Here is a 24,500-nt window from a genome sequence, read left to right as displayed (position 1 = left end):
CCCGTTTGGGTGCAGTTCATTTGGTGCCCTGCAGAGGTCAGTGTTTAGCTGCACTACACAAATTAGTAATTTCAATGCTGAGTGAAAACATTGATTGTCAGTTTTCTCTGGTCTCTGATTTCATCACAGTACTTGCTCGGATTTAGGTGAATTCCTGGGTTCAAATATTACTGAAATAACAGTAATGAGCAGTTCAGCGGGTCTCTTTCCCTCCAGTCCTTCTTTGGGCAGCGACACCGTTAGTGTTGACAAGGAGGATTTAACCCTCAAAGCTGCTCTATTTATAGCCTCCAGCAGGCCAGACAGACACAGACAAAAAGGGCATGGAGTGTCTTTCTCACCACCTGTCTGTAGGTCACATGCATAAGAAATTTTACCCAGTCATTCACAACTTAAGCACTGTTTATTTTATTCACAGAAACACGAATGTCGAAGCTTTCAGCCTTATCATATGTTTGGGGTTGGTTATAGACTTTTAAAATATTTTTCAAAGAAGTCTCTTATGCTCACCAAGGCTGCTTTTATTTGATCAAAAACACAGTACAACAATAATATTGTAAAATATTATTACAATTTAACGTAATTGTTTTCTAGCGTAATATATTTTAAGTGTAATTTATTCCTGTGATGGCAAAGCATCGTTACTCCAGTCTTCAGTGTCACATGATCCTTCACAAATCATTATAATATGCCGATTTGGTGCTTGAGAAATATTACTTAATAACAATGGTGAAATGTGGTCAATATTTTTCAAGAGTTCAAAAGAACAGTAAAGTATTTAAGGTGTTACAAAATATTTCTATTCCAAATAAATGCTGTCACTTTTAATATATTTAATGTGTCCTTGCTGAATGAAGTATTGAAACTTACTGACATTTTGAACAGTAATATACACTCACCTAAAGGATTATTAGGAACACCTGTTCAATTTCTCATTAATGCAATTATCTAATCAACCAATCACATGGCAGTTGCTTCAATGCATTTAGGGGTGTGGTCCTGGTCAAGACAATCTCCTGAACTCCAAACTGAATGTCAGAATGGCAAAGAAAGGTGATTTAAGCAATTTTGAGCGTGGCATGGTTGTTGGTGCCAGACGGGCCGGTCTGAGTATTTCACAATCTGCTCAGTTACTGGGATTTTCACGCACAACCATTTCTGGGGTTTACAAAGAATGGTGTGAAAAGGGAAAAACATCCAGTATGCGGCAGTCCTGTGGGCGAAAATGCCTTGTTGATGCTAGAGGTCAGAGGAGAATGGGCCGACTGATTCAAGCTGATAGAAGAGCAACTTTGACTGAAATAACCACTCGTTACAACCGAGGTATGCAGCAAAGCATTTGTGAAGCCACAACACGCACAACCTTGAGGCGGATGGGCTACAACAGCAGAAGACCCCACCGGGTACCACTCATCTCCACTACAAATAGGAAAAAGAGGCTACAATTTGCACGAGCTCACCAAAATTGGACGGTTGAAGACTGGAAAAATGTTGCCTGGTCTGATGAGTCTCGATTTCTGTTGAGACATTCAGATGGTCAGAATTTGGCGTAAACAGAATGAGAACATGGATCCATCATGCCTTGTTACCACAGTGCAGGCTGGTGGTGGTGGTGTAATGGTGTGGGGGATGTTTTCTTGGCACACTTTAGGCCCTTTAGTGCCAATTGGGCATCGTTTAAATGCCACGGCCTACCTGAGCATTGTTTCTGACCATGTCCATCCCTTTATGACCACCATGTAAAGATGGCTACTTCCAGCAGGATAATGCACCATGTCACAAAGCTCGAATCATTTCAAATTGGTTTCTTGAACATGACAATGAGTTCACTGTACTAAAATGGCCCCCACAGTCACCAGATCTCAACCCAATAGAGCATCTTTGGGATGTGGTGGAACGGGAGCTTCGTGCCCTGGATGTGCATCCCACAAATCTCCATCAACTGCAAGATGCTATCCTATCAATATGGGCCAACATTTCTAAAGAATGCTTTCAGCACCTTGTTGAATCAATGCCACGTAGAATTAAGGCAGTTCTGAAGGCGAAAGGGGGTCAAACACAGTATTAGTAGGGTGTTCCTAATAATCCTTTAGGTGAGTGTATATTTTTTTATATTTTCAAAGCATTTGTGTGAAGTCTTGGCTCCTAATTCAGACCTCATGTATGGATGCCAGTGCAAAGGAGGATGTACTGACCTTGAGTTTGACATCCACAAATATAAAGATACTAAGAAACTCCAGTTTATCAAAGCTCATAAAAGCTGGGAAGAAGAATAGAGACTAACCTACCAGTTATTCACAGAATGCTTTAGTTTAATCACTATTAACTGAAACGAATGAATAATAAATATGTCAGAGTAAGAAAGACTATTGCAAGAATTCTGAGAACCAGCAAACCTTTCATAAAGCCACCTCGCTGACTCAAATGTACCAGTATGCTGAATTCAGTTTGGAGAGTTTTGAAGGCTAGTTCTAATGATTCATATATAACTACAATATAATAATTTATTCATAAATGGCTTTGAGATTCACAGAAAATTTTAAGGACTTGGAAACATGCATTCAAAATGATTTACTTCAACATAATGTGTGCTTTAATACAGAACAATACAAGTTAGGAATTTTACGGTATATTGTTTTATTTCATGTTCTCAACATGGTCACAGTTATAGTTAAACATCAATAGGGTCTCATCATCTACTTAGAAACAGAATGCATATTAAAACCCTCCTCTCTTTGTTTGGTAATTAAAAAAATGAAATGTATGAGTGGATGCACATGAAAGGCGATGAGAGTTATGTAACAGTCGGCTTATCAAAGAAGATCCTATGACAAATTTGAGAAGTACATTTGGTTTTAGAAGCAGTGTCATGTTAATGAGTCTCTTTAAGGTGAAAAAGGACTAAACTGTCAATGCGACGGCTGAGCAAAAAACAAAAGTATTATACAGACTATGTACACGTCCGCCCAACCCCCTACCCTTACTCTTTCCCTTTATCATCCATATTAGATTTATATACGATATGCTTTTTTTTTTCTATTTTCTCACATTGGTTTGTGATATATACAGCGACACAGGCTTTTTACAGAAAAAAAAACTGAAGTGTAATGATATTTTTATGGGGTAAACAAGTGATATACATGCCGAAATGCAGTGGCACAGCATAAAATGTAACAGCAAGCCAACATCACTTAAAAAAACAAAAAAATCAAACAAACAAAAGATGAGGAAAAACATAGTAAACAGAAAGCACATTTCTTCATTTTTAAATAAGCTCACATTTCAGAGGTGCTAGGCATCAGCTGCATGCAAAGCTTTGTGATGTTTTGACTTGACCATCCAGTACTGTACAGTACAAAGCTGAAGCACCACAATACATTTACAATACACTGCACTGAAATCCATAAAAAACATTCAACACAAAGGTGAAAAACCTAAAAAAAACAAACAAAAAAAAACAGATAGAGATATTTTCTTGATAGTTGTTTGAATTTATGGTGGGTTGTTTAGTCAGAAACGGTTTCGGGTGATCGCATTTGTACACAGAGATGGGTTGTCCTAGTCTGATTAATGCTGTACTGTACAAATTACTAGCCTCAGTGCATCTTGGGAACAAGCCAGGTGTTATGAAGTTTGATAATGACATGAACACGGATTTATGCTCTATTATCTGTAAGCTTCTATTATTATTATACGGATGTGCCCTGGTGGCACTTCATTACAATTAGGCTACCGGCTAATATTTTCCTTTATAAACTATTTGATTTTCATTGTTCGATTTTTCAAGCCCAGATAAACAAGAAACAGATGTCTCCTTATTGAATCTATTTCGGTACGAAACAGGATAAAGACATTTTGAATGAAGAGAAGTCTACAGATTTTAATATGTTCATCATCATCACTCATTTAACAACGGTCAACTGTAACACTGATAATATCTCTGGAAATATGCAATATCTAGAGAATATTTGTACAATATACATGCAAGAGTACTTTAGTTGACATTCCTGACTGTAGGTTGCAGGTAAGACCAGGGAGAACAAGATGTCGGTGGGGGGCGAGAAACAATATGGGGTTTGAAGTATGATATTGGAAATATGATAACAGAAATGACAAACAAAACAACCGACTGGCTGAATTTACAAAACTGAAACATACATATTGCACATGATTAATCAATTAAAAAAAATAAAATGAAAGTCAGAAAAAAAGAGAAAACGCACAGCAAATGTGCTGACGCTGGTTTCGTATAAGAGAGCGAGCTCATTTCAGCCGTGCTTTCTGTACATTAAGTGATTATTTACAAAGACAAGTGCTGTTCAGAAGCTCTGTACTTGAGTTAAAAGAGCGTCAACACACAAAACTATTACATCGAATCACAGCTCTGTCACCATTTATCTACTTACAGTATAAAACAAGTCAAAAATTGAACCGATATGTCTGAAAAAAACATGTCCAATCCGTTCATCCGACCGACCCACTGCTACATATTATATGCAGTTTACATTACATTATATTACATTACATTAGCTGTGTTTCTGAGCAAGTGAAAGGCATTCTCACAGGAGGACAGAAGAATATGTATCAAATCTACTTCATTTCCACACAGAAGAGGGCACACGCTCAGCCTGCTGAGAAAAATCAACATCTCTGCACAAACTAACTCTTGAAATATGGGGAGAGAATTCGATCAGCTCTGGTTTTCCTCCGACCCAAACACTACCCCTAATGTTAGACGACAAAATAGCCTTCTCCAACACACCGGCTTTACCATAAACATCTTCAAATGTACATTTATTTCATATTGATTTATTAATCTCTAAAAAAATAGTTAAAAAAATAAAACCATGTTGCAGCAGTGGCCGGGACCGATGAGTCGAGGCCGTGGAGGATCCATCCATGAGCGTCCCTGTTCCGCCTGCACCCTTCCCACAGTCCCTGTGATTGGTTTGCGCTACGTAGATCCCATAGGAGGTGAAGCGAACACAAGCCGGAGATTCCGGGAGAGTCTTTCAACTCCAAGGCAACCAATAATTTCCATGTTGTTCAACTGGCCACCTACTGAGTTCAGTATCAGTGAAAACTAGTAACTCCTACGTCAAGAGTACACAGAGAATACTGAGATTTTATCTGAGGCTTCGGATCATTTTTGTCCTATAACAATAATAATAATAGCTGCTAATATTATTATTATTATTTTACAAAATACTATATGCATGACATACACAAAGCAAATCTTTTTTCTTTTTCTTTCTTTCTTTTTTTTTTTTTTTGGAATAACTTAGTCACTGCTTTTTAATAATTGGCACGTTATAGTCCCCTAACTATATCACAGAAATGTGTGGTCTACAGCTACATTAAATACTGGAACATCGCTCGTTGTGACCGACTTCTCTCCAACCGTACTTTAGTTTCTGCAAACTAATAAGCAGGCTATTTGATAATGCATTTAGGTAATTAAGTACGAGAAAACAGTTGCCACGGTCTTTTGCGCATGCTCTTGCTTCACCTCCAAAGTCGAGAGGGTTGAAAGTCTCTAAAATCGAGCCTAAAAGAAGCAGCAGCAGCTTTATCTGGGGCTCTACAGCTTGAGCAATGACTGGTAAGAACTGATGATTTGAGTTCTAGCCACCCCAAAATAGAAGGCCGGTGCTACACAGTGTGGCTCCCCCTTCCAGAGGAAAAGGGTGCTGGATGAATTGAAAAGTGAGTCATAGTGCCCTTTTGTTCGTGTCCTTGTAGGCAGCAACAATCTGTCGCACGTTACAATCTAAAGAGAGGCCCAACGGTCACCCTGCCAAAAACGGTCCCATTCCCAAGTGGAAAGAGTTCGCGGAGGGGCTCAAACCACAGTGCTGATGCCGCTGTGTTTGGGCTTGGTGCTGCTGGCTGCTGGAGGAGGGGCCGGAGGCTGGCTGTGGTGGTGAGGTGCATGCTGGGAGTGGGAGGGGTGCGAGGGGTGTGGCCCGTGGCTGTGGGGACCATGCGAGTGGCTGTGAGAGGACGAGGAGCCAGGCGGGGGGTGGTACTGGTGGGGTGGGTGTTGAATGTGCGCTGGGGGGTGGTAGTGATGGTGGTGGTGGTACGGAGGAGGATTCTGCATGTGGCAAAACTGAGTGTGGTGGGGGTGCATCTGGGCCTGGGTCTCGGTGACGCCCTCGCGGGCCGTGTGGTGCAGGTTGGTAGGGTGTGGAATGTGAGAGATGAGTGTCGGGTGGGAGGGGTGTGAGGGCTGGGGAGGCAGAGAGGGCGACTTGCCCCGCTTGGTGCCGAACAGGGAGCCCAGGAGAGAAGAGGAGTTGGGGATGGACTGCTGGCGGGAGGGGCAGTCGCGGCTGGAAGTGGCTCGACGCCGTATGTGGGGGCTGCTAATGGACCCCTGTAGGAGGACGAGGGAGAGAAAGAATGGAGAAGTTAAACACGAGATGTGTACAGCATGCTTGATGAGTCAAGAGCACAGTTCCATTTATTAATGCATTCTTCATTTTTAAATGTTCATTTGGCCTGATTTAAATGTGTAATCATTAGGGTTGGGAACCAAGAATCCATTTTTCTGTTTTCAAGAAACAGCAATGATTTTCATGACATTTGGTTCTATTCACAGGTCTTCAATGACCTTATTTTTCTACAAATAATCCACAAATTATTAAAAAGACTCCCAGTCATGTAAGAAAAGAGCAATGAACTTATGAGTTATTGGTTTGAATCAGTCTAGTGGCTCACTCACTGAATAAATTAATTTGATTCTTGAACTTAAGTCATTATTTTTATCATGTCCAAATCAAGAACCACAAATAGAGACTTCAGTGTTGTTATTGAATAGTTGTTCATAAAGAATAATGTGTAGTTAAAGACACATTCAGAATAGAGCTTTGTCATAATAGAGAATTAATTAATTCATAATAAAATGCATTGAAATGTAAAAAAAAGTTTTTTTGTTTAGTATATTTGTTAAGTTAAAGAAGTACCAAATATTCAGAATCAAGTAAGTGTAATTTGATTTTAAACATATTCTTTGACTCCCATCCCTAATAATGATATATTCCATATATTTCAAATAATAAAACAGATACCATTCAAAACTTTGGGGTTGGTAAGTTTTTTTTAAATGTTTTTGAAAGAAGTCTCTTACGCTCACCCAGGCTGCATTTACTTGAGCAAAACACAGTAAAACTGCATAAATGAAATGGTGCAATTTGTTTTTGCAATTTAAAATAACATTTTAAATATTAATATTTTAAAATGTAATTTACGGTGGTGGCCAAAATTATTAGAACACTAGTATTAAAAAAATAAATAAAAATGGTTTAAGTCCGTTATTTCTATCTTTTGCTGTAGTGTGTGAGTAGGAAATATTAGTTTATATTTCTGAACATTAATTTTCCCATTAACTGTAATAATTCAGTGAGAGTCTGAAAACAACCAGTGCTCCACACAGAGGTCTGATCTCATCATCATTCAGTGTGTCTGGAATGACATGAAGAAACAGAACAAACTGAGACAGACTAAATCCAGAAGAACTGGGGCAACGTCTCCAAGATGCATCAAGAGACCTACCCTACCCTAAAGGGCAAAAGCTGCTTTAAACTCAAAGGATAGTCACACCGGATGTTGATTTAATTTAGTTAATAGATAAAGAAAATCTATTTATGACATTATTTTTGACAGCACCCTCATTTTACAGCATTTTTACACAAGTGCCTGAAACGTTTAACAGTACTGTAGCTTTGCAGGTAGGTCTCTTGATGCATCTTGGAGACGTTGCCCCAGTTCTTCTGGATTTAGTCTGTCTCAGTTTGTTCTGTTTCTTCATGTCATTCCAGACACACTGAATGATGATGAGATCAGATCTCTGTGTGGAGCACTGGCTGCTGTCAAACAAAAATCTCACTGGATTATTACAATTAATGGCAAAGAGAATGTTTGGAAATGTAAGCTGATATTTCCTACTGACACACTAAAGCCAAAGATAGAAATAAATAGATAGACAAAGATAGACAAAAAATAACTGATTGCATTTCTTTCATATTCTTTAAAAAATAAAATCACACTGACCCCAAAATTTGAACGGTAGTGTAATATCTACCAAAAGGCAATGCAAATTTAATACCCAAAATAGTATCACATAAAAAGTAAATGATTCCATTTATGTCAGTATTATAAAACAAGGACACAGCACTCAAGCAATGCATCATGACCATCCATCAGCAGTTAATGCATTTATAAAAGACTGAAGCAGATCCCTGAAAGCCATGCATTACATGCAAAAGCTGAGATAGGCAAGACTGAGTTAGTCAGCTTTTAGTAACGTTAAAGCGAGCATATGGGCTTATCCTGCATTCCAGGATGGGCTGCCAAACAAACTGCTACAAATGATAACCTATATGGGCTAAATGGGTGACAATCCAAATCCAGTCTATTAAAGCAACACCTTTGCTAAACTCCCTCATGTTTATTATGCTTATCTGCACACAGATGGGAAACAATTTCAAGGCATTCCGAGGGGTAAAAGGTGCTTAGGGCTACAAAGGAAGAAGGTCAAGTGGTTGGAGGTTGGTGAGGAAATGAAGACTTGCACTTTTTGAAGTGCTCGGGCGCAACATTCTATTGTTCACTTGCAACGGCCAAGTGAAACATGCCACCAGGAATCAAATCGAAACCATTTACAAAATAAGACACACACACAGCCCACGGTACGTGACTTGGGATGTTTGCATTAGTTGAGTCATGCTGACTAAGTTGGATCGTGGAGATGTTATGATATGTGATGAGAGCCACGGGGGCAGAATTCCCCGTCATTCCACATAAGCTCCACAGGAACAGGCAGCCCATGCATGCAGGGTGGCCTACTTAGTCCAAAAACAACACCACACACATACAGACAGTGGAAACTACTGAGCAAAGAAGCAACCAAAAAGAAAAGATAGTAGACAGACCAGAGAAAAAAATGAAGCAAAGTTGCAGTTTCAAAATGCAACGTTGTCACACAGAATAGCGGCCTGTTGTAGGTTCTTGCATCCTATATCACAGTACTTACTTCCATATTGCTGTCTAGAGATCCTGCACTGCTGCGGCGCCCCCGCTTGCCTGAGCGAGACATGCAATATGATAGATTAGAGCACGCTCGAACAGTCAGATATATAGAAGCGTGTGTAGAGGCATATTTATCCTGCCTGCCTACAGGGGCGCTATTGAGACACGAAGCAAGCAGCCATTGTCCGTAAAGGGAGGGAGGGTAAAGCCAGGTGGGTCAGGAGCTTTTAAAGGGCCAAAGGATGAGGGTATACTGGTCCTAAGATCACTAAGCATAAAGCTACATCTTCAACATCTTCAAGAGTCTTAAGCAAACTGGGGTTTGATGACTACAAACTAAAATCCCTCCACAAGATCATAGCAGCAACTGAACAAAAACAAGCAAAACGGTAAAAAAATCTTGATTGTTTCTGATGTATGGACAAATACAAATGTGGCAGCCTAGACTGGCAGTATGAAACCTTTGTCGATCTTTTATAAGCACTGAATGATTGAATGTCAGTGTTAGGAGAGCTATCAACTGCTATATGTGTAGTTTCATCTTAAAGGAATAGTTCACCAAAAAATGTGTATTTGCTGAAAATTTGCTCACTCTCAGGCCAGATGAGTTTGTTTCTTCATCGGAACAGATTTGGAGAACTTAAGCATTACATCACTTGCCAACTGATAACAACATGACAAGTAATCCACACGTCCATCAATTAACATCTAAGCTTCATAAGAAAGTACGCAGTACGAGTATGATTTCGTAAGAAACAAATGTATGATTCAGGCCAAGATACGTGCCCATAATACATACTGTAATAGCGTTTCCGCCAGTGAAAAACCCAAAATCATTCCACATCAAAATCCACCGACATTTGTTTAGAATTGTTTTTACTCATAAACGGTTCTTGACTTGTACAGTTTTTCTCACTGGAAAAAGCCATTTTATAAACGGAAGACTTTCTTTGTTTCTTACAAACACAGGTTTTCACTTCACAAGACGTTAATTATTGGACTGGAGTCTTGTTTATTAACTCTTATTACGATGGCACCCATTCACTGCAGAGTGAACGTGATGTAATGCTACATTTCTCCAAATCTGTTCAGATGACGAAACAAACTCATTTGAGTGAATTTTCAACAAATTTTCATTTTTGGGTGAACTGTTTCTCTAATACATTAAAGGAATGGTTCACCCAAAAATAAAAATTCTGTCATTAATTACTCACCCTCATGGCGTTCCAAACCTGTAAGACCTTCATTTATCTTCGGAACACAAATTAAGATATTTTTGATTAATTTAGAGAGCTCTCTGACCCTCCCATAGACAGCAAGGAACCTAACACGATCAAGGCACAGAAATGTAGCAAGCAAAGGACATCATTAAAATGATTCATGTGACATCAGTGGTTCAACTGTAATTTTACGAAGCTACGAGAATACTTTTGTGTGCAAAGAAAACAAAAATAACGACTTTATTCAACAATTCGTCTCCTTCAAGTCACCCTATAGCACCATTTTGGAGAGTATCACATATGTAAACAACGTATGCGACGTATGTACCCGGATACATTGTTTATGTTCAGATCAAAGCGTAAACAGTGTAAACAACGTATCCGCGTACGGTGCTACTGACACAGAACAACGTACGTTGTTTAAGTATGTGATACTCTCCAAAATGGCGCTATAGGGTGATGCGGAGGAGATGAATTGTTGAATAAAGTCTTTATTTTTGTTTTCTTTGTGCACAAAAAGTGTTCTCGTAGCTTCGTAAAATTACGGTTGAACCACTGATGTCATATGGATTATTGTAACGATGTCCCTGCTGTTTCTGAGCTTTGATGGTGTAACCTTGCTGTCTATGAGAGGGTCAGAGAGCTCTTGGAATTCATCAAAAATATCTTAATTTGTGTTCTGAAGATGAACGAAGGTCTTACAGGTTTGGAACGACATGAGGATGAGTAATTCATGACACAATTTTCATTTTTGGGTGAACTATCCCTTTAATTAAAAGATACTGCACAGATTTTCAGAGCTGTTTTCACTGTAGAGGATTGCTGGAATGGGTTATTCATAGCTTTGCCAGACATCTCTCTAGTTCACATGTGTCGTGACTCCTGCTGTCAGGCTCAGTGGCCAGCTTGGTCGAGTTCAATTCACACTTACGGAGCGTGACTGCGCTGTTAAATGTTTTTCCTAACAGAGAAAGCATGTGAGGTCACACTTTCCATTATTTTCTATGTAGTGACTGCCATGTTTAGGGCTCAAAACGATGTGCTAGATAGGGTGAGAAGATATCACAGCTTGTGAATTGTGTGAAGGTTCAATTATAGAGTGGGAAAAAACAACTAATGTGGAAGATAATATTTGTCAGGATGCATCTAGCTTCATTAGTCATGGCATTTTTGAGCATTTTATATTATAAATATTACAATTATACTATAATACCAACAAAATAAAGCTGACTATAATATATAGATAGATAGCTTAATATACTGTATATAGCTTGATATTTGCTCTGAAATTGTATTTTTTTTATATTTCAATCACAGACCATCATTTCAACCAATAAACCATGGAAATACAGTATAAAATGTTTTATGTGTAAAAAGTGTTATTTTAGTATTACTTACACACTATTGCAGTATTTATTACTATTTTGAATTAGCTTTAATTTTTTAGTTATTTTTAAAATAATGTTTAGTAATTTTAGTACAACTTATTTCAGTTAATTGTCAAGGCAACACTTGTGTAAGTTTAAGTTTTTCATTAAATATTTATATTTTATTTAAGCTTTATTTCAATTTAGCACAGAAAACTATTTTTAATAGTTCTGGTTTTAGTTTTAGTTAATAACACTGGTACAAATTTAGTGAAAACAATCATAGCATGATTTTGCATACTCATTTTCACTAGTCAAAGACCTCAAAATTAGTCCAATGACAAGGCCTTTAGAAACCTAACAGTCAAATAAAAGCACATTAAATAAATTAAATTCATCTTAAATTGGCAATAAAATCCTTGAATATGTTACATATCACCCATCTCTAATTGATAAATAATTGATGCTACACTAATGGTTGTGGACAAACATCAATTTAGAAGCAAGCATTCAGCGCTCTACTTTGGCAAGAGGCGAAGTATTGTTTGGACAAGACTGCAAAAAATAATCAATGTTTGTGACAGATAAAGCCAGAAAAACATAACATGTCTTATGTGGGTCTGCACACTCACCTGCATCTGAAAGGTCGCGTAAAGAGCTGCTGAGGGCACTTCTCTTGAGCCCTTCACCCATGGCGTAGCTGTCATCCAGGCTGGTCCGACTCAGATTGCCATTTCCTGTCTCTTTCTTCAGCCCTGAGCTCTGGGAAATGCTGGGACGTACCACACCTTTCTGCTTCTCCAGTTCGGCTGCATAAAACGACATCAACTTCAATGATCATGTCATTTCACACACATTTCACTGCTTTTAGGCACAATAGACAGAGTTTGCCAAGCACATTTCTCAAGCCCCTTATGGCTTTCTTTCTTTTGTGGACTATCTTGGCCACTCTTTTTTTTTAAAGAATGTATTATAAGAGCTGCTTACACTCTATTCTGTACTTCTCCATCTCCTGCACCTCTGCGATGGACTCCCGCAGGTCATCTGTGAACTTCTTGCGGTCTTGCGGGTTGGGGGCGTTGAAGTTAATGAGAACCTTGATGTCTGCGCCTGGAAGAGCTGAAGTGAGACGCACTCCATTGGGGTAATCTGAAAAGCAGCAGCGGGAGAGAAATATTTACAGACTGGCGGATCATGACAGCACTCAGACATGCCCTTTTCAGAGGGACGCACTGATCAATATTCTCACATTTTGCAATCGCATATGACAGATATTTTAATCTTTTTGTGAGAAAACGCATTGTAATACACAATACTTTGAGAATTAGTTTGTTTTCAATCAACAGCCAAAGTATTTTGTAACCTTTAACTCCTGTTTCATGTTTTCCTGTGAAGCAAAAAGGCTGGGTTTTTACTCGACATGCCAGCACGGAAGTGAGAAAGTGCAATCAAACTGTACGAACAAGGTAAAACATAGTCCAGAAAAGGGCGATATGGGATCAGAAGGCCTTTGACCTTTCACTGAGGGTACTTACACTGGTTTTCAAACAGAAGCACCTGCATCCCGTACAGAGAAAAGGACTGCCTGAAGCTGTACGTTACCGAATTCTTCTTCTTCTGGAAAATCTTAGTGACCTGAATTGAAAGAATGTCACATTACGACCCCATCTGTTGCTAATTATCCTTGGCTCTATTCTTTGAGCATTTGGAAAAGCTGAGTAACACTTTCTGATCATGGACACATGATGTACAAAACTGCTGACCTAGAATTGGACTAAATGTGTCTTGCTGACCATTACACAACCATAACAACAAAACATAACAAAACAAAAAAAAGTTATGTTGTAAGACTGTTCGACCTCATTTTTTCCTGTTTTTACGTTTCTCGTGTTGCATCATGGGCTATGATGTGTGTGCGTGCTTACCACTAAAAGGTCATTGAATAAGAAGATCTCTCTCTGGTGGAGACCCAGTTTCTGAGGTTTGTTAGGGTCTGGCACTTCAAACAGCCTGCAGTAACATACCAGCCTACGATGTGGTAGAGACAGCACCTGTGTGTGGAACACAAATATTGATTTATTGAATATTGAGACCCAAAAATACCACACTAGCGTACGACTTACTATTGCTGCTGTATATAGTATGTATACTCTACAGAGTATGTATATTTGCTGTATGCATAAGCAGAGGACTTCAGTATATACAGAGCTTACTGCATGAAATATTGTATCTCAAAATGCATTATGGTGGAAAGATGGAACTGGTAATTTACTAGTAATTTGCATTTAAATTACCAGTATTCACTATTTTAATGAGTCGTTGTAATTTGATCATAATGCAGTGCAGTATTCAGTAACTAACATAAAATATGCATAATAATGATACATTTTTTAATTTTAATAAATTATTTTGTTTTATTAAGTAATATTTATTTACTTATTTATTTTAACTCTACAACCTACTAGATTATGCTAGAAAAACTGACCAGAATGTAGCTTAGTAATGTGGAATAATGCTTATTGCTTCACTTATTTTATAAATAGAGTAGATAGTATCCCGTGTATAAAGTGCTGTATTCAATGAGTAACAAATAAATAGGTTTAATAATTTTTTATTTTTTATGTAATAATTGTTTATATATATATATATATATATATATATATATATATATATATATATATATTGTGACGAGTCGGCTGCCGCCCCCCTGTCCATCATCACCACCCCGTCCTGTATTCGCCGCCCTTCACCAGGCTCCCGACAGGAGTGGGTGTGTGAGAGGAGGGGCGCTGAAACAGCCAGGGCTGGCGGCGTGTGATGAGGCGCACCTGACGTGAGTAGAGCCTCATCACCGCCGCCGTTTAAACGCCGAGCGCGCCTCTCCTCGGGAAACCGGTCTCTCCCCCGTGCATGCACGCTGGTGTCCTCGTGGGTCCAGGAAGGGAGCGTCGAGGAGGACTGCCGCACCCGTTAGGCGGCTGACGGGCCAGGATGCCGGGCCGCCGAATCCCCCAGAAGCGCCGGGATGCCCGAAGATGGACGAAGCCGCGCAAGAGACGCCGCCGCCACTCGCTCCCGGCCCCGAGAGGGGAGCGCGTGCGGCCACCGGACTCCGACCCTTCCCTGGACCCTTCCCTCCTGAACACTGCCCTCCTACACAGCCCCGCAGCACGACGAGGACACCAGATCCCTGTTTATTTTGGACACTTTTCCCCCTTTGGACACTTTATTTTAATGTATTGTTTAATAAAAACCTCTCCGAGGCTTGACGCCACGCCCACTGTGTCTGTCGTTGGCTCCTCCCGCCACTATATATATATATATATACACACACATACAGTCATGTTGGTAAATATGATTAAAGAAGGCTATGAAATTAATTTGCATTGTTAATCCTTTTGATCTTTTATTAAAAAAAAAAAAAAAAAATCACAAAAATCTAACCTTTCATTAGATAATAATTATTGGCACCCCTAGTATCTCTGAAGTATATTCCTATTCATATTCACAATTCTGAGCACTCCAGGGTGATTATGAACATGAAATTATCCAGCCATGGCTTCCTGTTTCACAGAAATATAAATAGGAGGGAAAACAAAGCCCAAATTCCCTTAATCATCCATCACAATGAGAAATGTGCAGCAAAAGATAATTGAGCTTCACAAATTAGTGAAATTCCCATTTCCACCATCAGGGCAATAATTAATAATTTACAATCAACATAAAATGTTACGAAACTGCCTGGAAGAGGACGTGTGTCTATATCCTCCTAATGCATGGTGAGAAGGAGAGTTTGAGTGGCTAAAGACTCTCCAAGAACCACAGCTGGAGAATTGCAGAAAATAGTTGAGCCTCGGGGTCAGAAAATCTTAAAACAAATTGTCAAACAGCACCTACATCACCACATGTTGTTTGGGAGGGTTTCAAGAAAACTTCTGCTAGCTCATCCAAAAACAAAATCCTGCATAATCAGTTAAGTGAAGTGAAATGTGGCCAAGTATGGCGACCCATACTCGGAATTTGTGCATTTAACCCATCCAAGTGCACACACACAGCAGTGAATGTACAAGAGTGTTTGATAAGTGTTCTTCTTTTGCTAGCTGTCCTATAGGGGTTCCTCAAGGGTCTATTTTAGGACCCATTTTATTTAGTATTTATATTAATGATCTCCCTCAAGTATGTCCAGGTGTTAACGTTCTAATGTATGCAGATGATACTGTGCTTTTTGTTCATGCAAGAACTAAAGAACTTGTTGCAAGCAAACTGACATCTGCAATGGTGGAAGTCTTGAATTGGTTAAATAAGTCTTGTTTGTCCCTTAATGTAAGCAAGACAGTTTGCATGTATTTTACTGCACGAAAAAATAACTCTGTGAATCCAGATATCGTACTCAATGGTGAAGCAATCAAATGTGTGACATGTCAAATATTTAGGAATAATAATTGACCAACACCTGTCTTTTAAAAGACAAGTAAGAAGGGTTATAAATTATGTTAAATTCAATTTAAATAATTTTAAAAACATCAGGCATCAACTGTCTCAATCAGCTGCACTACTTTTTGTACATACTTTGATTCTTCCTCATTTGTCATATTGTATAACAACCTGGTCACAGGCAGGTGTGACCACACTTAAGCCTGTGTACTCTCTTTATAAACAAATTTTGAAAGTGCTAGACAAAAAAACCAAGGGATTACCATTATTGTACTATTTTGAAAAAGTTAAATTTTTTTAATTTTGCCAATTTTGTATTTTACAGTGATGTATGCCTGATGTACAAAATTATCCATAATCTTGCTCCCCCTCCTCTTAGGGGATGCCTGGCCTATAACGGCAGTGCCGGTAGGACAAGAGCATCTGCTAGGGGAGATTTAGTACCGCAGTATAGAAAAACCGCCTTTGGTCAAACAGCGTTCTCGGTTAGAGTAGTGAGGTTATGGAATTCTTTACCTACAAACATTCGAAGCATTGACAGATACACAGTTTTTAAAACTAATCTTAAGCACTGGATACTATCAGAACAACTTTGCAACCACTAATGACTGCGTTGTAAGTCTTGTGTTTTTTTATATATTGTTTTTTACTTTTGTGGATATATGTATTGTGATGTTCTATGTGGTGTATATGTAATATTGTATGTTATTTAATTTGTTTACCTGCCCAGGGACAGCAGATGTAAATTAGCTATTAGCTAACTCTGGTGCAATTACTTTTAATTGTGCATTGTCCCTGTAAAAATAAACAATAAAGTAAAGTGAACACACACTGTGAACACACACCCGGAGCAGTGGACAGGCATTTATGCTGAGGCACCCAGTGAGCAGTTGGGGGTTCGGTGCCTTGCTTAAGGGTCTCACCTCAGTCAATGGTATTGAAGGTAGAGAGAGCGCTGGTTATTCACTCCCCCCACGACAATTCCCGCCAGACCTCAGACTCGAACCCGCAACCTTCGGGTTACAAGTCCGACTGTCTATCCATTAGGCCACGACTGCCCCAATCAAACACGACTGGAACTTCAAATGGGACTGGCTTCTATACTCAGATGAAACTAAAAAATGAGCTTTTTAGCAGCAAACATTCAAGATGGGTTTGGTGAACACAGGGATAAAAAGTACCCCATGTGTACAATGAAATATACTGCTGTATTTTTGATGTTGTGGGCCTATATTTCTGCTGGAGGTCCTGGACATCTTGTTTAGACACATGGCATCATGGATTCTATCAAATACCAACAGATAAAAAATCAATAAGTGACTGACTCTGTTAGAAATCTTATAATGGGCCATGTTTGGATCTTCCAACCGTACAATAATCCAAACACAAACCTCAAAAACAACACAAAAATGAGTCACTGAGCACAAAACCAAGCTTCTGTTATGGCCATTCCAGTCCTCTGATCTGAACCCTATAGAAAATGAGTGAGGCGAACTGAAGAGAAGAAGCAGCGTCATGGAGCTGGGAATCTAAAGGGTCTGGAGTGATTCTGGATGAAGGAATGGTCTCTGATCTCTTGTCAGGTGTTCTCTAACCTCATCAGGCATTATAGGAGAAAATTTAGCTGTTAAGTGAAGTGACATTCAGCCAAGTATGGTGACCCATACTCGGAATTCGTGCTCTGCATTTAACCCATCCAAGGTGCACACACACAGCAGTGAACACACACACACCGTGAACACACACCCGGAGCAGTGGGCAGCCATTTTATGCTGCAGCGCCCGGGGAGCAGTTGGGGGTTCGGTGCCTTGCTCAAGGGCACCTCAGTCGTGGTATTGAGGGTGGAGAGAGCGCTGGACATTCACTCCCCCCACCTACAATTCCTGCCGGCCGGAGACTCGAACCCACAACCTTTGGATCACGAGTCCAACTCTCTAACCATTAGGCCACGACTTCCACTTTAACTTCCACAGTTAAACTGGCAAATGGATTTAGATTTTTGTGAATTGTTTTGATAAAAATCAAAAGGATTAACAATTCAGATTAATTTTCACAGCCTTCTTTGATCATATTTACCGAAGCTGCCAATATTTTTGGCCATGACTGTATGTATATATATATCCAACCTACTACATTGTACTTGGAAAAAACTGACCAGAAAGAATGCAGAACCCCTTAAAAAAAAAAAAAAATTAAAATAAATTATACTCACACATCCAAGGCCATGGTGCAGAGACCCGATCTGAAAAGTGAAAAAATTAGACTGATGAGTGAGGATCATAGCGAGAGGACTGAAGGGAGGCTTGAAGGTCAGAGTGGTCTCTCTCTCTCGTTATCAAGACCCGCCTCCATCTACCTGTCCGATGTGAGCAGTGCTGTATGAATGGGGTGAGAAGTGAGGTTAATGAGAAGCCAAACTGCTGTTGCTTGAAACTATGACAGGAAGTCTCTGCCCATTTTCAGAAACCTAATTACAGCACCCGGGATGCAGCGTCTGCAGGCAGGGGTCTCGACTCTCGAGCACAGCAGACTTCTGTCTGAGCTCCACAGGAGATCTCCATTATGTCGTCTCCAAAGATGCGTGGAAGATACACCAGGGAGAAGGTTTTCCTGGCAACCAAGCCATGTGTGCTGTTTGCATTAAAGCTTAAATGTTAATTATTTCAGCTCTGAAAACCCACAGTGCTTCCAAATTCAACTGTGTGACAGGCACTTGATGTGGTAATGAAGATGCAAGTTCATTATGGGAACAGCTTCAGTTAGTTTAGCCTTGGAAGAGACCAACAACTCTGCTGAAGGGATGATGTATATTGTACTGATCTTACGTGGATTATACAACTCTCCAGATCTACACCAGTCAAGGTAACAGACTTTAGTCAAGGCAAATGATAATGGTCTGCCATTTCTTTCTTTTTTTTAAAGAAATTAATATTTCAATTCCAGAGGGACACATTAAATTAATCAAAATTGATAGTGAAAACCTGAAGAAAGTGCTGTTCTTTTTAACTTTCTTTTCATCAAAGAAACCTGAAACAAGTATCAGACTAATCAACTAAGACAAATATACTATCAAGGTAAGCTAAGCTAAAGGTTGAGAAACTAAATTTAAGCTAAATGCCATGCTTAAAATGCCATATTATATATATATATATATATATATATATATATATATATATATATATATATATATACATATATATATATATATAACGTGTAATGGCTTCTCCGTTTCTCCCCAACCGCAAAGGGATCTTTATGCTGAAAAAAGAATGAAACCCCTGTTCGACAAAATATACTAAAATATTTTATTTAAAAATTATAAAATCTTTTAAGCATGTCTATAATTTCCCATTTGCGTCACATTAAATATGCAATATATGCCTCTTCCACTGAATAATAATATGGTTGTAACTTGCTATATTGCATGATAAGGTGGTTGAGTTCAGAGCAGGTGAACAGTCAGTAGATTTAATCTTTAGGTAACTCTGAAGGCCTCTGTGGAGAAGCAAATCCCATTTATCATTGCAGAGCATCACGTAGCCCTCGCCACATGACTTACATACACGCACAGACACCACAGTCAGACACCATGAAGGTCTCAAGATAGGTATTAGATCTGTCATAAAGAAGCACATCTTGTAGATAAAGAATCTTCGAAGAGTCTCAATGTCATGTGCCTCCTGAGGATAAAAAGTGTTTGTAAATGGTTCCTGACAGAACAATAAAACCTATAGATCTACACTGCACAGAGGGGCGAAAGCATACAAACACACAATAGGTGAGAGAAGGAACATGTTTAACCAATGTCCTTGGATCATTTCACACCACTGGACCATGACTGGAATCGATAAAGTGTCATTTCTAGAACCGGGGTCAATGTAAGTTCACAACATGATGGATAGAGATGGACTGTTCACTCACCGGCTTCTTGCCAACGATGAGTTTCTCCACCTTCTGTACCTGGGAGACGTGGTCTTCGTTAGTTTTAAGCTCTCGTTTCCGGATTCGCTCATAGATACCCACCAACATCTCTCTTGGGATGTCTTCTCCATCATCCACACCTGTGCACAGGAAGCAAAGAACAAAAGAAAAAGCCCATGTATAATTACAGCTCGCAAAAGATTTAAAGAAATTCTAGGAGAGAATTCGAAATGTAGGTTAAGCATATCTGAATTACGATGTGACCACATTTACATCAAAGTTAATTGAAGTTAAAGGTGAATCTCTGTTTGCTTTGCTCCAATTATTATGCAAGGTTGTGACCAGAAAGATGTCATTGCTATCCCAAAGAGGTCATTAATCAGTCTGGAGCACATGCATTATGTTTAATTAGAGCAAATTTGAGTATTAGTTTTTTAGTATGACAAAACCTCTGACTTTGAAGGTGAATTTATGGATGGAACAGATTCAGTTTGCAATGAAAAAACATGAATTTGAATCTCACCGCGAAGGTTCTTCACAAAGTCCTCCAGTTTCATCTTCCTCTCTGGCTTCACGTTTGGGCTGTACATGTCCGTGTTGAGAAGTATAATGGCAAACGCCAGGATGAAGATGGTGTCTGGGTTCCTAAACTGACGCACCACCCCAGGGTTGCAGATGCAGTAGCGCTGACTAAATGGAAATAAGAACAACAACAACTGAACAAAGTGAACTAATTAATATGAGACTGCACTTCCACAAAATCAATAGCTGCTCTGGTGAGTAATTGGTTCTATATGCACTAGCATGACAGAGAATGTTAAAAGTGCCACTCTGTTAAAGAGCTATGTTCTTTTAGATAACACTTGAATGGACTTTAAACAGTTCATTTGGAAACGGTGTCTGCCTCAAAGGGTTTAGCGATAACATTATTTTTTGAAGGTCTAAGAGTGGCGAGCAGGCAACCGTTGGAGTTATCTTTACATGCGTTGTAAGCTGGTGTGATCGCTCAAATGACAGATGGTCCTTTAGCAGCCGATCGAACAATGTTATCAGTGGGCTATGGGAGTGTTTTATGTTTTTGTGTTGGTAAAATCTACTAAAGGACAAGAAACCAGACTATCTTAGAGAATTTCTTGCTTCTTACTGTATATGAACAAGGTTTAAGTGAAATTGCTAACTGATCCATTCTCATTGTTTGATCACCAAGCTTCCCTTAAAAGGACAGTTCATAAAAAAATGAAAATTATGTCATTATTTATTCATCCTTATTTTAGTCCAAACAATTTCACACAATAATATGAAAATGAATGATGTGTTGTCTTGATGTCAATGTTGAAATAAACAATGTGTTGTCAATCTCCAAAAAAAACCCCCAAAAAAATGGTTCATATGACTTGAGGGCTTTATTCCAAGTCTTCTGAAGTAATATTGTTGCTATAGTTTGGTAGAGGAACAGACTACACACTAAAAATGTTGATCACTTTGGTATGTTCATAGAAAACAATATTTTGATTATGAATCACTGGATAATAAATCAAAATCAGTCTAAATGACTCATTCATGAATCAGATGGATGTAATCATACCATTTTAAAGGGGTCATCGGATGCAAAATTCACTTTAAGTTGTTTGAACATAAATGTGTGTTGGAAGTGTGTGTACAGATCCATCCTATAATGATAAAAATCCACCCAGTGTTTTTTTTTTTAAATCCCTATTTTAAAATCCCCTTTCTCAGATCAGGATGTTCTGAGAGCCCTGTCAGAATGACGTAGTTCTGTACAGACCGCTCCCACGATATTTGACTGACAAGGCCGTCTTACCTTAGACCCACCCTGAGTGAGCTGAGAGCTGTGTGCAGGGGAAGACAAGATGTCTCTTATTAAGCGATTGAGGCGTTTTGTTGTTGGATGTAATAATGAATAAAGCAGTCATCATTTCCTCCCGACATCTGAGCCGCTGAAGATGCAGAGAATTAATGTTACTTTCGCTTTGAAGTGAATTCGGCGATTCTCGATCTGCCTAAATGTGTCTATGTTCGCGCGAATCATTTGCGATCCAGCTTAATCTACAGAAGAAGTGAGTATAAGGGTTTTTTTAATGAATCTTTGCAAATCGCCTTTCCTAATATGTGCTAATTAACTAGTTTCACGGCTAAAGTAAACAGTACTGCTCGTCACTCCACGGAAGAGAGGGGCAGGGTCAGCAGAGTCATGAGCATTTAAAGCAACATGGAATAAAAAACGGCTTGATGAAAAAGAAGGTGTTTTTTACACTACCATTGAGAAATTTTAACCAAAGTATGTTATAGACTTTTCATTAAGACCCTAAACAATCATATCAATTTGTGGAAAATGGGCATCTGATGACCCCTTTAAAACAAGTGAGAGTTTCATTTCTGGGTGAACTGTACCTTTAAGGGCGCATTTAAAAAAAATAATCAATTGAAATGTTTTTCACCTGAAGGCTTCAATGAGTCGCTCCACTTTCTGTGCCTCTCCCTGCACCCGTATATGTGCTTGGAATTTTCTCAAGGCTTCATCCAGCTCCATTCCAGAGAAATCCATCTCATCTACCACACAGCTGGAAAAAGATAATGAACAAAGTCAAAAGACCGCTACATTCTTTCCTGCACTGTAGTATATCCAGGATGGTGTATTCCCTATTAGTTTGGAAGTCTTCTGGGAAACAAAATTGTATTCTATTCCATGAATTTTATTAATTTTCATAGCACACATGAAGATATGGTCACTGCTTTAAGACAAAGGAAAAAGCTAGACAAATTTAGTCTTTCCGATAAAAGCAAGTTCTATCCGTCTCTAAATCACAATCATGGGGCATACAAAGCAATCTGAGGGAGATTTTGCTACAGGGATACTCAGAGTGCATTTGATCTCACATGTCAAGATTTACTGATTTCAAGGAGGTGTTTAAAAAAGTGCTGTCAGACTAAGCTGAACACAGACTGCATGGCCTTATCTGCCCCCATTATCTTGACAGTTACTGTCAGACTGAAAAAGGAGGATGAGTTAACTTAAGAGTGAGAATGAGTTGATTCACATCGCTTCGGAAAAGTGCTCCATGAACCCAGACACCTTAGTCAATATGTACAAAGCAGTGCAAGAGTCCATATATATATAATCACTCTCTGACACTTAGATTCAATGGAAGACTGGCTAGAATAATCATTTGTCATTTGCTGACTAATTTCAAGAGGTCACTAACAATTAAAGCAAATGCGTGTGGTTACAACAAAAACTTAAATTGTTCTGAAATAGAATTAATATTTTCCACCTTTAATCCTAAATGCACTCGATTTAAAAAGAGGACAGTAAATGGATGTGGGTTCAATTGTAAAGAACCAGTTTCTAAAACAATGGACTATGAATTTGAACCTACATGCACTCAAAGCCACATGAGCTTGAAAGGCTTAACATGGTGGTCAGTTTGTCTCAGGAGGGAACACATAAATTCATAAAGGCTCCAGTGATACTGGCTTAATGTAAGTTAATTCTGCTGTGGTAAGGATAGTGAAGGATAGCAAAAAGCATAATTACAGAAGAGCATCCTAAAATTAAAGATTATGATGGAATTCTAGATTGACTGATTTTTTCCTTTGTTTTTTTTTTTTGTAAATGCATGTAAAATATGGTTTATTTGGAGCATGGATTGATTCAATTGAAAAAAAAATAAAAAAGTTTAACAAACTGCAGCATCTGCCAGTAAATAATTTAGATTCAAACTGAATTGTGTCATTATTTCTATAATAATTAACTTTTACCTGTTCTGGTTTAATAAGCAGAGACAGCTAAATGTAAATATCCCATACACACAAAAAAACATGGAAAATTACTGCATATTTGAAGTAACATGGTGTTGGGCGTATATTTCACTTTGAATGAATACAACACACCCAACTAACCCAGTTAAATTTGCTGAACTTACTCAAGAACATCCCTGTTAAACTGTTTCTGCCTGTTGCCCAGGAACTCGCCAATCATCTGTCGACTCAGCCCTTTTCTCTGTAACAGGAAATGGGCAACTCCCACAGGTGTGTCAGGGACAAATCCTCTCTCAATCAGGTACTGGATGCCTTTTTCAGGTTTCCTAGAGACAATAAAAGAAGATCAAGAATCTGAACAGTGCCTGCACTGGTCCCAAAGTGTGACTAACCATCTCTCAGATCAAGTACGTTCTTGCGACTGGACCGTTACCATACAAGATTAAAAAGGAACTTAATGGCCAAGTGCAAAGACAGGCAAATCCACAATCATCCAAGATTAGAGGTTCCCACTCTAAACAAGGCTAAGGCACACACAAAACATGCACAGCCCCAGCAGCAAGCAAGCACCTTAATCCATTCAATAAGAAAATAAATCTGATTTGAAATACCTCATGATTGCAAAATAAATGATCAAGCATAATCACTACGTTATTGTAAAGAGATAACAAAAGAAGAAAAAAAAGACAAACCTTGTTTGTCTCATGTACAGTGTTAGATGGTAAACTCTGGTTATGAGGGCAGT

The 24,500-nt window shown here is 38.9% G+C and overlaps 1 protein-coding gene across 8 annotated transcripts in view; it reads right to left on the bottom strand.

Annotated features, from left to right (window-relative positions):
• Positions 1-5,272: 5,272 nt before the first annotated feature.
• Positions 5,273-24,500, bottom strand: part of LOC306855435 (IQ motif and SEC7 domain-containing protein 1-like) — a 207,681-nt gene continuing 188,453 nt past the window's right edge. For 6 of the 8 annotated variants that reach the window (XM_079394159.1, XM_079394162.1, XM_079394161.1 and 3 more), the window contains 11 exons: positions 23,920-24,081; positions 22,435-22,557; positions 20,499-20,665; positions 19,976-20,115; positions 18,267-18,296; positions 13,546-13,671; positions 13,156-13,255; positions 12,608-12,769; positions 12,253-12,429; positions 9,038-9,087; positions 5,274-6,379 (listed from right to left, as the gene is read on the bottom strand). In XM_079394159.1, the coding sequence (XP_079250285.1) occupies positions 5,843-6,379; positions 9,038-9,087; positions 12,253-12,429; positions 12,608-12,769; positions 13,156-13,255; positions 13,546-13,671; positions 18,267-18,296; positions 19,976-20,115; positions 20,499-20,665; positions 22,435-22,557; positions 23,920-24,081 (1,774 nt within the window). In that variant the 3' untranslated portion in view covers positions 5,274-5,842. Of the gene's footprint in view, positions 6,380-9,037; positions 9,088-12,252; positions 12,430-12,607; positions 12,770-13,155; positions 13,256-13,545; positions 13,672-18,266; positions 18,297-19,975; positions 20,116-20,498; positions 20,666-22,434; positions 22,558-23,919; positions 24,082-24,500 lie in introns of all 8 variants that reach the window. The other 2 variants (XM_079394163.1, XM_079394166.1) reach the window with 2 other exon arrangements.

Source organism: Barbus barbus, assembly GCF_936440315.1.
Source record: "Barbus barbus genome assembly, chromosome: 35".
NCBI lineage: Eukaryota > Metazoa > Chordata > Actinopteri > Cypriniformes > Cyprinidae > Barbus > Barbus barbus.
The sequence above is the reverse complement of the archived record's forward strand: the minus strand, read 5'-3'. Positions and strand labels throughout refer to the sequence as shown.